The sequence below is a fragment of the Marmota flaviventris genome, chromosome 3, assembly GCF_047511675.1.
Source record: "Marmota flaviventris isolate mMarFla1 chromosome 3, mMarFla1.hap1, whole genome shotgun sequence".
In the NCBI taxonomy this organism is placed as follows: Eukaryota; Metazoa; Chordata; class Mammalia; order Rodentia; family Sciuridae; genus Marmota; species Marmota flaviventris.
In genome coordinates, this window is record NC_092500.1 from 61,131,280 (window position 1) to 61,146,145 (window position 14,866).

The 14,866-nt window shown below is 32.9% G+C and overlaps 1 protein-coding gene and 1 pseudogene across 1 annotated transcript; both read left to right on the forward strand.

The window, feature by feature from the left end:
- Positions 1–7,519: 7,519 nt before the first annotated feature.
- Positions 7,520–8,467, forward strand: LOC139705076 (olfactory receptor 6C2-like). Its single transcript, XM_071609275.1, has one exon. It carries the CDS (start codon positions 7,520–7,522, stop codon positions 8,465–8,467), a length of 948 nt encoding a protein of 315 aa, XP_071465376.1.
- Positions 8,468–13,617: 5,150 nt separating this feature from the next.
- Positions 13,618–14,581, forward strand: LOC114088373 (olfactory receptor 6C2-like; annotated as a pseudogene).
- Positions 14,582–14,866: the final 285 nt, after the last annotated feature.

The following is a 14,866-nucleotide window of genomic DNA, read 5'->3' on the forward strand; positions in this document are numbered from 1 at the left end:
TTTAAATTTTTTTTTTCCCATTAAGATGAGCACCTGCCCTCTGACTGATTCTCCTTTGCTATCTTACTGTCTCAAAGGAAAGTGTCTCTGCTGCTGCCTATTTTAGTTGCTTTGCCAAGGCTAATTACACAGAAGGCTCAGTAAGTGATGTTTGAATCTGGGCACTAAGGATACTTGGGTATAAATTCAGTTAATCCCTGTGTGCCTCCAGGTGAGAGAGCGGAAAACATAAATATCATAATTTGGGGAGTAGAAATATTTACTGCCTGCTCAGAAAGATCAGAGCATCATTCTTCTCAACCCAAAGAAAATTCTTTTTTTCTTCTCCCTCTCAGATTTTCTACCAGCATGATGGAGAGCAAAGAAAATGTTTCCAATATTCAAAGTAAGAAAGTGTTTCTAAAGATCTAAAAGTACTATGTATAAAAGGGAAACTAGGAAAACTCAATACTCTCTAAAACATGTCTAGAGATCAAATTAAGATGATGCTTCTAACCCAGAACAAGTCACATCTTCTTTAACACAGCACAGTTACTAAGGAGCTGCCAGTCAAAATGATGAAAAATATCAAGAGTAAGTAATGTAAGGTAGATGTCAGAACTGCTTTCTCTTTTGAGAGAAATATTTGTTGGTGTATTTTCCTGTAATTTATTTAACTTTTTAATATGGACAATTGTAAAGAACATGTTTTTAAATTATTCAACACATCCTTGAAAAGACTAACGACATCTCAGGGCATATTTAAACATACTTCTATAGTCACCCATCCAGTAATTTGTAGTTATCCATCTAAAAGACACATGAAATATGCTTTCCATGTTCTTGAGAAATGCACCACAAAGATATTACATTGCTGAAAATTTCAAAATTTTCTAAGTTGTAAATATTCCTTTACTATGAAATATCTCCTATTAGTTTAATGAATTTTTTCCCTTAATAGCTATGTGAGAGAAATTACTCTCTATTGAGAGAACTTTTTAGTTGTACATCATTCACTGCCCAAAATCATCAAGGCTAAGATTTCCACCAAAACCGTCTTGCTGGTATGTGTTCAGAGGGGGGAGTATGAAGAATGAGATGACAGAAAGCTTGTCAACTTTTATCTACTTCATAGATTATTCTCCTCATTGCAGTTTTTTGTGGCCCTGAAGTAGTTGAGAGACAATTAGTTGCTAGATAAACTAAAATCAAATAGCAAGTTATTGTAAAGTATTAGCTTACAATTTACTTGTATAAAAGAGAAACCATTAATACATTGATTTTTATCTAACAAAGGCAAAATAGGATTTGTGTTTAAAAAGATTGAGCTGAACATGGGAAACCAAAGCGAATTTGAAAACAAAGAGCTGTTTTCCTTTCCTTGCATAAGCTCTTGGTTAACCTGAGAGACTTTCAGAAACCAATCTTGAGGTGGGGGTGGGATATCATCAAGGGGAATAGATTTGATTTTATGGATTTCTTTGAAAACCTTGATTGTCACTCAGAAGTAAATGCACGTGACACACTGTCATTGTACACTATTGATCAGTATGCTTTGTTAGCATCTTCATCCAAGTCATACCAGGTCTGTGCCATTTCCCTTAGTGTTCTGCCTATTTTCCTGTAATGATATTCAGAAAACAAGATGAACCTTTCCATATATATCACATTGTATTTTTTTAAGGCACATGGCATTGGAATGAAGAATTCATTTGTTCCAGACCAACAGGACTCATGTTATATGAAGGAATTTTGAAGTTTTTTTAATATTTGTAGATGGACAGCATGGCATTATTTAATTTATTTTTTATGTGGTGCTGAGTATCAAACCCAGTGCCTCACACATGCTAGGCAAGTGCTCTGCCACTGAGCTACAGCCCCAGACCTGTTTGCAGCAATTTTTAAAAAGCAAATTGAGTTAAAAATAAAATAAAATAAAAAAGTCATTCTTAAAACAAATTGTTATCTCCTGCAGAAATATCCTTTCATTCAATGATAGGGAAATATCAAATTGTCAAGAGACTGTATTTTAAGATAGTGCATATGTTAATTGCTAACATTATAAATAATTAGTGTTGGCTGACTAGGGGCAATCATTACTCAATAAACAGAAGTACAGACTGTTCCTATACATGAAGACTACACATAATGCTAAGAGGCTATATTAACAAAATAAGACCTGTAATTCAGGTAAAAGAACTTTATTAATATTTAACTCATCCTTCATTTGTGTCTACATTATAATGCAAATATATAAATTAAGTGATGGTTTATGGCATAAAGAACAGCACTGTTGAAATGGGTAGATGACAATGTTACTGTTGAACACTAAACTTTAATTACCTAGGTGATTCTCAAACATTAATATTCATATGAAACTCTTAATCTTTATACTACAATTATTCTAGCTTCTAATTTCTCCACTAGCATTTGATCTCAGTCCCCTTCTTCCTGGTGAAAATTATTAGCTCTGTCTAATTCCCAAACATATATTTTTGTGAAAAGTTTCTTTGACAATTCTAATTAAGAAGATGAATATTACACATTACAGTGACAGTGAGAGTTTTAGTACAAATTAAATGAGTTTTATGATATGGAACCTAGCCTGGTGCCTGGGAAATGGTGGATGATGAATAGGATAGATTTATTTTATATAGCTTGCTTCATGTTTGCCAATAGCCCAGTTTAATCAATCCCTGAGCCAGAATTAATAAGAGTGAGGAGGATGAAAGGATCCAGAGCACTTCATTACTTGGGAAGACTAGGGCAAGAGAATGTCAGAGTGGATCACTCTGGCAGAAGGACATTGGGAGTTTGGGAAGATGAGTATGGAGAATGGACGCTATGAAGCAATCATTACCTTAATACAACTTCCCATAGCCTGCACTGGTGGAAAGATTTCTAAGAGGAAAAAACTCAAAAATATTAGGGAATTAAGAGGATTCTTTTCTTATAAAAAAGGAGAAGATATATTTACCCCTATTTAGTAAAATATGAAGACTGAAATGAATGTGATATTGTGTTTCTGAGGAGAAAAATAGGTGAAATCTGAAGCTTGGGTAAAGGATCACATGAAAGGCTATAAAAGTACAAAAGGAAAAACTATGTGTCAGATCATTAAGGAGGAAAATTTTTACTTTAAGTCACCAAATATACATCCTAGGTCTTTCCCAAATGATACAGTTGACCAAATGACTTTAGATGTGATTCACCAATAGCCCATTCACTAGGGACAGAGATCAGTGGGTATGGGGCCAGATGCCATTTGGCAGAGTATGAGGCATTCTGTTCATAATTTTGGAAGTGAGAATTCATTTAGATAAGGTAATTGTCTTCAGCATGGGTTTCTTTTTAACAGCTTTATTGAGGTATAGTTTGTAACATAAACTGCATATATTTGAAATACTCAATTTGATGAGGTGGGACACATGCATACCATGAAGACATCATCACAATAGAGAAAATGAACATATGTCCTTCAGCTCCCAAAATTTCCTTGTTTCCCTTTTAGATTTTGTTTGTTTGTTTATAACTGTTGTTGTTTATTTCTTTGTTTTGGTAAAAACACTTAACAGGACATATACCCTCTTAAATTTTTTTCAGTGCCCAAAATAGCAGTGCTAATAATGGCACCATGTTGCACAATAGATCTCTAGACTTACTTAACTTCCATACTAAAATTTCATAGCCACAGAACAACTCTCTATTTCCCCTTCCTCTGCTCCTGGAAACCACCCTTCTGAATCTCAGTTTGCTTGAATCTGAGCATGTTAAATACTCACAAAAGTAGAATCATGCAACATTTGACCTTCCGTAATTCATTTCACTTTGATAATATCTTTATCAAAGTTATTCATGTTGTTGCATATTGCAGGGTTTCTTTATTTTTAAAGTTAAATAATATTCCATAGTGTGTGTGTGTGTATGTGTGTGCCACATTTTATTTTTATCCACTTATGTGTTGACATAAATCTGTGTTGTTCCCATGTCTTTGCTACTTTCAATTTTGTTGCAATTAACACAGAAATGCAGATTTTTCTCGGGGATACTTATTTCTATTCTTTTGGAAATATGACATAAAGTGGATTTCTAGATTATACAGCCATTCTATTGGTAGTTTTCTGAGGAAACTTCATAATGTTTTCTATATTAACTATACCAAGTTACATTACCATCAAAAGGGTGCACAGATTTAAATTTCTCCACGTTCTTATCAAAACACATATTTGCTGCTGCTAATATATATCGTAAGATATACAAGGTGACATCTTATTGTAGTTTACATCTTAATATGAGCTGTTAGGAAGCTGAATAGTCAAGTTTTGTTTTGTTTTATTTTTTTGTACGACTCCAAACGCCCAAGATTTCCAGTGTAACAAATATTGCACTTTTCTTTATCCTGTAACTGATTCTCGTTCACTACAAAGGAAAAATTCACTGCTATTGTGTATCTTACCTCAAAACTGTTGGATCCTAAGAAATTTATCATTTAATAATATTTTAGGTGAATCAATGGACTAGAAGAATGGAGAAAAAAGAAGTAAACCTGGCCAGGCAAAGCAGTTTTTCAGGCTATGAATGTTCTAGGCCATAGAAATGTGATGACATTATTTTTCCCTTACAAAAGGTGGGTTTATTTATTTATCTCTATGGCAGCATTTTTCTCTAGAAACACTATCACTGAATTTAATTATGAAAAATACAGAAAACTAGATGGCTAAATTAACATCCTAATACGAATAAAAGAGATGAATAGAAGTAATACTATGAACATGAAAATGCTTTATCACTAATTACATTCTGGTTATATCAGCAAATGTACTTGGAGTGTCAGTGTGACAGAATGGTTTGGGGATATAGGTAGAAAAGTAAATAAAAGAAAGAAGAAAAAAAAACTATCTTGGTTACAACCACAAGATTTCATAGCAATTCTAATCTTTCAGACTTTGCAGTGAGAGCCTTTTAGTGATGAGTATTACCTAAAATATTCTCTACTTTTAGAAGGATGGAAACACAAATTACAATTACATAAAGGTACATTAAATTATTTCTTCAAATATTATTAAACATGTGTTATATATCAGATACTGTCTTTGTAGGTACAAAATATGCAACAGAAAAGAACAAATTCCCTGTTTTTAAAGTACATTTTCTATTAACCCCAAAAATCTAATAATCTTGAGAATATTCAGGTACTCTTGGGCTTCTTAAATGTATCTGTTCATTTTATCTATGTGGATCATTATCGATTTTAGTAAGAATAAACAAAATCTCTTTGGGAAGATTAAATTTTTAGACATGTAATAGGAGGTATACGTCTCAAAAAAGAATAATATCAGAAATAAAAATATTTAGTAGGTGGTATAAGCATCAAAAAATCAGAAAGTGAAATAATTGCAGTATCAAAAAGTGATATATGGGAAGCCAATACTGTATAAAGGGTGGAAATCCTAAGTTCCTAACAAGGAATAGGCCAGGAAAGAGTTAATCAGAAACTAGAAAGAAAACAGCACCTGCAGAGAGAGAATTAGTTATTAAGGTTAAAGGAATGGGTAGTACACAGAATAGGGGAAACCCTGGAAAAGGAGAATCTTTAAAGTTTAGAACTGTGCATATCCAGGCCTTTTGTTTTAAAAAGTATTCAAAATGAAAGCTTAGTTTGAAGCACATGTAAAAGAAGAACTTTAAACCAACTGACCAGAATAGGCATTAAGGAGTACCCCAGTACATAGACAATGCTGCTTTGTTTTGTCCCTATATTTAGTATATATGCCAAATATAAAGAAATTTAAGAGCACATAAAATATTGTTTGTACTTTAGAGAAATTTATAGGAACATACAGGAGAAATGTAATTACCATGTACAGCATAATATAGTGTGATATACTCCATGAATGAATAAACAACAGGTACTTGGAAACACCACAAATATATCATATGCTTTGGGTTCATGAATGAAGATTTCTTAAAGAACTGATACCTATAGGGAACTCTGAAGGACTAATAGGCACTAATCAAAAGTTAGCCTGTGCAGAGGAGAAACCATGTAGAAAATATGAAGAATTTCAAATTGTCAGTGTTATTGGAACTCAAACCATAAGGAAGACAGGTAAGAAAATAACAAGTATTGAAATGAGAAAATCAAAGAAGGTACTTTCCATTAGCCTTGCAGGTTAAACAAAAAGATAATTCTTTCTATATCAAAAATAATTAACACTGGAAGAAGATAATGTAAATCATTTAGAGCATATGGTAATTGAGATGTGGACACACAACTTGTTATGTTTTTAGAGCATCCTCAGATTTGGTATCTGTGGAGTATCCTACAGATGCCCAGGGATGACACATATGTTTAATGATATTTTTATAGAAAATAAAAGTGAATCAGTTAAATCATTCATGAATATATAAATGAAAAAGAATAACAAACAGAACACAATAAATGAGAGTTCTGAAAATACAATATTAGAGAACTCAAATATTTCATATATGAATAGAGAAAAGAAGGCTAAAAAGAGAGACGCTAAAAATAATAATATAAACCTAGAAAGGAAATCAAAAAGATGCCATGGGATTAATCTAAAGAATGACCAAACTTTGCTTTTTAATTCTGTGGCAATTTCAGGCAAGATAAAAACTAAAATGTTCCATTGGCATCAAAAGAAATAAAGTCTTTGGAGGGGCTTGGAAATATATAGGGAATTGCAAGTGAAAGTCCCACACAGCCAGTTAAAACCTCAATGGAGTGAAGATGAACTGAGGAGAAATGAATGTTTTTCAAATAAATTTAAACCATCATGAAAAAGATACAGCCTAGAAGTCTCTACTTAGCAATAATAAAGAAAAATTAACTTCTGGGACTTTGAGAGAAAAGGGTTGACAGTCAAGTAATTGACCATAAATGTATGCATAAGAAAACATTCTTTTTGTATATATCTTGAACATAACATTTTCTTACACTATAGGTAAAATAGTTGTACATCAAAATGTCCATAAGTGCTAGAGTTTCCACTATAAAAAATCCTGTTTTGGTCACTGTCATTTATTTGTTTTCCAGGAGAAAATATATCTTATCCTTACAACAATCACCAGGTAGTAACAAGTGAAGAGAATCCATGCTCTTAGTTACCTGGATATGCCCTGTATCCAAGGTTTGCCTTGGACAAAGAAATGTTAGCCATCCATAAAGTGACATCTTTCACTAACCCGTCTGGAAATCCAGTCCATGTAATTATTCAGATGTGACAAATTAATATGACAAATCAACTACATTTGCAAATTACAGGGTTAATAAATGAATAAAAATGGGATTATTTTACAATAACATGAAACCTTAAGGAAATCTTTACTGTTCCTACACATAAAATTCATGAAGGCTCCTAGAATAGTAAACATATTGATTATGATGTAAAAGGAAAAGATAAATGTAAGCTGATTTGCTGGGCTTCTATATGCACACCTTTTGTTGTAGAATTTGAATGTTTCTCTTCATACAATCTTGATTTTTACACAAGGATTAGGTAAATATCAATGTTCAGCGATGAGGAACTACACAGCAATAACAACTTTCATCCTGCTGGGACTGACAGATGACCCCAAACTGCAAGTTCTGCTTTTTATCTTTCTGTTGCTCACCTACATGTTGAGTGCAACAGGGAACCTGACTATTATCACCCTCACACTGGTGGATCCCCATCTGAAGACACCTATGTACTTCTTCCTCAGAAACTTTTCCTTCCTAGAAGTTTCATTTACTATTGTCTGTATCCCTCGATTCCTGTACAGTTTATCAACTGGAGACAATACTGTTACCTACAATGCTTGTGCAAGTCAAGTATTTTTTGTTTTTCTCTTTGGAGCAACAGAATTTTTTCTCCTGTCAGCCATGTCCTATGATCGCTATGTGGCCATCTGTAAACCCCTTCATTATATGACCATCATGAACAACAGAGTGTGCACCTTATTAGTCCTCTCTTGCTGGGTAGCTGGCTTGATGATTATTGTCCCACCCCTTAGCTTAGGTCTCCAGCCTGAATTCTGTGATTCTAATGCCATTGATCATTTCATCTGTGATGCAAGTCCCCTCCTAAAGATCGCATGCTCAGACACATGGATATTAGAACAGATGGTTCTATTTGTGGCTGTATTTGGGCTCATTATTACCCTAGTCTGTGTGGTTCTGTCCTACACGTACATCATCAGGACCATTCTGAGATTCTCCTCTGTTCAGCAAAGGAAAAAGGCCTTTTCCACCTGCTCATCCCACATGATTGTGCTTTCCATCACCTATGGCAGCTGTATCTTCATCTACATCAAGCCATCAGCAAAGGAAGAGGTGTCTGTAAATAAAGGTGTCTCAGTTCTCACCACTTCTGTAGCGCCCTTGTTGAACCCTTTCATTTACACCTTGAGGAACAAGCAAGTGAAACTCGCTTTCAATGACTCCATAAAAAAGATTGTATTTCTCTCAAAGAAGCAGGACTTTTGATGAATCAAAGGAAATAAAACATTCTGCGACTGTTTTACTGTTGCTTCTAACTTTTTTCATTCTTTCCTTTCTACATTTCAGTCACATTAGCCTTCTCAAAGACATTTAATATTTCGTCCTGATCTCAAGCTTATTAAACTCTTTACTTTGAATTAAATTCATTCATTGTGTTTTCCTTCATAGTGAATCTAAAAAATATAATTTCCATGGAATTAAATTTTTCTCCACTTCTGAGCTAGGAAAAGAAAGAAAACAATATTTTAAATTGTACAAATTATCATGTTAAATTATATGGCAATAATGCTAGTAACTTTCTTACTGTAGTACAGTTATAAAATGAATAGCACAAATGCTTATTCAAAACATAAAAAATAGCAGAGACATGCTTACATATATTAAACCAAATAAGACATTCCAGACCTATTACACTAATTAGGAAAAGAGACATCAACAGGAGTATATGATTAATCAGAATTGAAGGTATCTTTAAAATCACTTGTAAAATTACTTGTATTTCCTTATATAAAAGAACAACATCACTTAAAATATACTTAATTTAAAGCAATATAAATTTAAAATCACTTATCATAAGTTACTAATTCAGAATAGATGCATGAAACTTAATTGGAACAATAAATTTTAAGTTGCAAAAAATGGAAAAATTAATTAAATCAACACAAAAATATAGGGAAAAATTAAAGATATCAATGATTTTTAATGAGCAAAATAGGAAAAACATAAGGGAATATAAATGGTGATATAGGGATCAAGAGAACAATGCAGAAAATACTCAAAAATTAAAGAGCTTAGTGTTTGAAGATATTAACAGTGTACTTGTCAGTTAACAAAAAAGAAAAAAAAACAACTATATATTGCATGTAAAATGCACAACTCTGAAGCAAAGAAATCCACAGGCTTAAAGTAAAAAGACAGAAATTAAAATCTGTGGAAATGGAGCCTGAAAACAAGCAGGATTAGCTGCTCTCATATTTAACAAAGCAGACTTCAAGACAAAATTAATCAGAAGAGGCAAAGAAATTCTCTTCACACTGTAAATGGAGCAACCCAACAAGAAGATATCATAATATTAAATATTTATGCCCTGCAAAGTTTTCAAAATAGTAACTAAAGAGTCTGTGGATTCTACTGATGTCTGTGGTGATATGTCCTTTTTCTTCTATAATTGTAACTCTTCTCTCATCTCTCATTTTATCTCATCTTTCTCTTTATTTAGTTAGTTTGGCTAAGGGTCTATTATCTTGTTTATCTTTAAAACAATCAAATCTTTATTACATCTTCTTGTACTTTTTTATTTTCTATTTCATTAATTTTATCTCAGATCTGAATTATTTACTTAATTCTACTTGTTTTAGAATTGGTTTGCTTTTGTATTTCTAGGACCTTGAGATGCAACATTAGATGTTTATTTGGGATCTTTCTGGGTTTGGGTTTTTTTTATTTTGTTGTTGTTGTTTTTATATAGGTACCAATAGCTATAAACTTTCCTCTTAGAACAACCTTCAAAATGTCCCAGTGATTCTGTTCTGGTCTATGTCTAGTCTCACTTTATTCTAAGAATTTATTTATTTAGAGAAAGAACATTAGAGTAACAGCCCACATGGCCCCTTCATCTTCTTGCTCTTTAATGCCATGATCATCATGGCATCTTTTATTGGTGATTCAATTCTGGATGTAATGTGTATGGAGATGTTTTTGTCAATAGGAAGGAACAAGGCAGGTTTTGCTTATTTTCCACTGCTGGTGTTTAAAAATGGAGATGTGATATCCACGCCGCTGGAATTATGCAAACTTCACTACCATACAAATACAGAATATTGCTGCTTTTTTTTCTAGAGTTTCTGCTAAAATAATTTAAAACCCTCTACCTAATTAACTTGATAACAATAATGTATAAAGAAGGAAAACAGGACCAGAGTTGTAAGAAATTATGCATGAAAAGAGAAGACTTCCTGAACTTAGATCATTAAATGTAAAATTGCTGATGAAGAAAGATGTAAATCAGTTATATTTTTCAAGATGTAGCCATTTTTCTTTCTTTTCTCCTCATGCTTAGAACATTTCTTTCTCAAATATCATGGTTACTAGAATTTGAAGATCTACTGAAAGCACATTTTGGTACAATTGCATGTCAAATCTTGGTAGACAGAAGAATACATTCTGGTCTTTGCTATCTTTGAAATAAAATGTTAACAAATAGTCCATACTGTTGATACAAGTTAATTGCATTATTATGTTGTGATAAGACAAAGCAAGTAGCACATCTCCTTGTTCAGAGATCTCAGGATGGGTATCCAATTAACTCAGATCACCACCCTCCTTACTTAGGATGAGGTTTCAGTCTGCTTCCAAGTTGACTTAATTAACATAGTTATCTGTCTCATTTAGTTTTTGATTGCAGGTTTTTTTTTTTTTTTCTGGCTACCATAGTTGACCTAGTTATCTACTTGGGAAGTCAGAGTAGAAAGGGTATTTCATAGTAAACTCAGCTGCCTTGCCTGTCCCTGTTTCACTGTCCTGGGATCACTATCTTGCTTGAAATATATCAGTAGATCATTATTTATACTCCCATTGTTTAATTCCAAAAATTTCATCAGCTTTTAATATTAGTACTAACTATATCTGTCTCTGAGAACTTCTGTACAATATAAAGAGATCAGGGAAAAATTGGTCCACATGTAACTTGACTTCAATTACATCTAAATAAGCATTAGTGTCTTAGTCCATTTGTGGTCCCATAGCAAAATACCTGAGACTGGATAATTTATAATAAGCACTAATTTATTTTCTCACATTTATTCTAAAACAAAGGTGCTGGCAGCTTCAGTTGTACAGTGAAGCCTGCTTTCTTCTTTCAAGAGGCACTTTGTGACTGCATCTTTCAGAGGGGAGGAATGTTGGGTCCTCACCTGGCAGAAGGTGGAAGGTGAGAGAACCAAATGCTGAATAAAGCCTCTTTCATGAGGACCTCAATCTTATTCACTGGAGAGGAGCCCTCATGGCCTATTCACTTTTTAAATGTCTGACTCTTATGACAACAGTAACCATTATATTTCGGTGACTAACTTTGGGAGAGTACACATTCAAGCCGTAGCAACTAACTTTTTTCTTTTTCAAAATTTAAATAGTTGTGTTTATTTACTTTAATATTCTATTAGCTGTGAGTATTTAAAATGTTACAATTTCATTCCACACATATTTTGGATATCAAGACTTTTTATAGATAAATAGAGGGTATGTAGGAACACCACAGTTTTTATCACTCTTTGATGAATCAATGAATTAGAATATTTAATAAATTACTCTTTTGCACCTATTATTTGATATTTTGAGAAATTCTAATTCTAGACCCATCTACTTTCCACTTCTGTTAACTCAGTCTTATATTTTTTACCCTTCTCATTCAACAGAGAAAATAGATTTAAATTATTTAATCATCACTTGCGAGTATCATGACTCCCATTCTCCCTTTTATTTTTTCATTGTACTTCTTGACACCTTCAGCCTCCTCCATAAAGCAATCCAGTTCCACTGGAAAATTATCTTTTTGTTCTTGTTCCTATTGGTTAATAATGGATATATATATATTGGACATGTAGTAATCCAACATATATAAGTGTCAGGAATTCTTTCTCTTTCCCATCCAGTGGATCAATTAGTAAGATGATATAAATATGCAGTGAAAATGAAGCGAGGAAAAAATAGGACAATTTATCTTTCTGGGTATTAGGAATGTTTCAAAACTTATAGACTAAAGATGGATCATTTTCTTCCTTTCCAAGTGAAGAAATAGTGTAAGCTCTAAAAACAAATTGAAATAGTTGATTGTTTATTAAGTCAAAAAATGGCTAATTACTTGGAGTAAAATTACATATCCTTATACATTATACCAAATTATAATTAATATAGGACACAGATGTAAATATAAACTAGGTAAATAATAAAATCACTGGAAGAAAATATAAGTAACATGTATGTCCAGATCGGGGTCAAAAGAAAAGGTCAAATAATGCTGGTAAATTTAGAAATCATGAATCAAAATCAAGAATATATATTATGATATAAGAACAAATTCTTCTAAATATAAACTCTATCATTAGTATTAAATATTAAATCATGAAATAAGATTTCTAAGATATAAGACTTCTAAAGACAATAAAAATTAGATGTTAAGGACATGCAAATATCTTAGGAAAGATAACAATTCAGCAAATATTTTTATCCAAAAACAGCCAATGGGCAGTGTGTTAAAACATGTAGTAATTGTCTTTCTGTGTCTGGCTTTTTACATCAACATAATGCACATCTAAATAAATTTATCCATTTTGTTGCAAATGTCAAGATTTCATTCAATTTTATGCCTGAACAATATTCTATTGTGTATATGAGACATATTTTCCTTACCCAGTCATCTATTGATAGGCACCAGACTGATTCCTTATCTTAGCTATTGTGAATAGTGATGCAATAAACCTGGACAGGTAGTTATTTCTTTAGTGAGTAGATTTCATTTCCTTTGACTGTGTACCCAAAAGTGGCATACCTGGATCATACGGTACATCTATCTTTAGTTTTTAAGGAACCTCTATACTGTTATTCACAATAGCTCTGCTGGTTTACATCCCTAAGAGTTCCTTTCTCTCCACATCCTTGTCAACATTTGGATATTTTGTTTGTATTTTTGCTTTTTGATAATAATTCTAACTACTGTGAGATGGTATCTCATTATAATTTTCATTGCTTTTCCTTCATGGGAAATCCTTAGTGATTTACTCCTCTGTAATTCCTAATATTTCTAATATGTGCTTTTTTTCTTTAGTGATTATTATTTTTTTTTTTTTTGTGTGTGTGTGTGTGTGTGTTTCTTTTACTGGCAGTCTGGTTAGAGCTTTATTAGTGTCATGCATCTTTCAGAAGTCAATTTTGCATTTTATTAATTTTTCTCTATTTCCTTTTTCATTTTCAATTTTATTGACTTTATTGTCCTTATTATTGTTTGTCTTAGTATGCTTGGAGTTAATTTCATCCTTTTTTATTGTACCTCATTCTCAAAGATTATAAGTATTTCTTTTTCTTCTGTTTAGGTACTTTGACTTTTGGCATGCAGATTGCCTAAAACATCAAATTCAGTCATGATGAATCACACAGCAATAACAACATTCATCTTTTTGGGACTTATAGATGACCCACAGCTGCAAATTCTGTTTTTTAACTTTTTATTCTTGACATACATTCTGAGCATCACTGGTAATCTGACTATTATACTTCTCACCCTGATGGATTCCCATCTTAAAACACCTATGTATATTTTACTTTGAAAATTCTCCTTCTTAGAAATCTCATTCACAAGAGTCTGTGCTCCCAGATTCCTCTACAGTATATCAACTAGGGATAACACCATAACTTACAATGCTTGTACCAGTCAAATATTTTTTATTGGACTCTTTGGGGACACATAGTTTTTTCTCCTGGCCGCCATGTTCTGTGATCACTATGTGGCCATCTGCAAACACCTTCATTACATCACCATCATGAACAACAGAGTCTGTGCCATCCTCGTCTTTTCTTGCTGGATCTCTGGGTTGGTGTTCATCATCACACCTCTCAGCATGGGCCTCCAGCTGGAGTTCTGTGACTCCAGTGTCATTGATCATTTTGGCTGTGATGCATCTCCTCTTTTTAAGATCTCATGCTCAGACTTGTGGTTTCTAGAACAGACTGTTATTATTGGCACAGTGTTTACTTTCATTATCACACTAATAGGTGTGATTCTTTCTTACAGAAATATCATTAGGACAATTCTCATATTTCCTTCTGCTCAGCAAAGATAAAAGCTTTTTCTACCTGCTCCTCCTACATGATTGTGGTTTCCATCACCTATGGCAGCTGCATCTTCATCTACGTCAAGCCTTCAGCCAAAGAACAGGTGGACATTAATAAAGGGGTATCTGTGCTCCCTACATCTTTTGCCCCTTTGTTAAATCCATTTATTTATGCCTTGAGGAACAAGCAAGTGAAACAAGCTATCAATGACACAATCAAAAAAAATTGCCTTTATCTTGTACAAGTAGAAGCATGCTGGATATAAGCAATTAAATGAAAATGACAAGTTAGTTCCTTTATGTCTTTCTTGAAGTTCTAACTAGATTACCTAGATTAACTTTCTCATGGTTCTTTAAATATTGATTTAGGACTCTTCTTAGATAAAATTAATTTTTTCTCTCTTTAATATCAGAATTGTTTCTATCATTAAAATATATCAGGCCAGGCATGGTGATGCACATCTGTAATCCCATTGACTCAGGAGGCTGAGGCAAGAGGATCACAAATTCACGACCAGCCTCAACAACTTAGTGAGATCCTAAGAAACTTAGTGAGACC

Coding starts and splice junctions, on each gene's coding strand:
- LOC139705076 (XM_071609275.1), top strand. CDS start 7,520: ATGAGGAACTACACAGCAATAACAACTTTCATCCTGCTGGGACTGACA.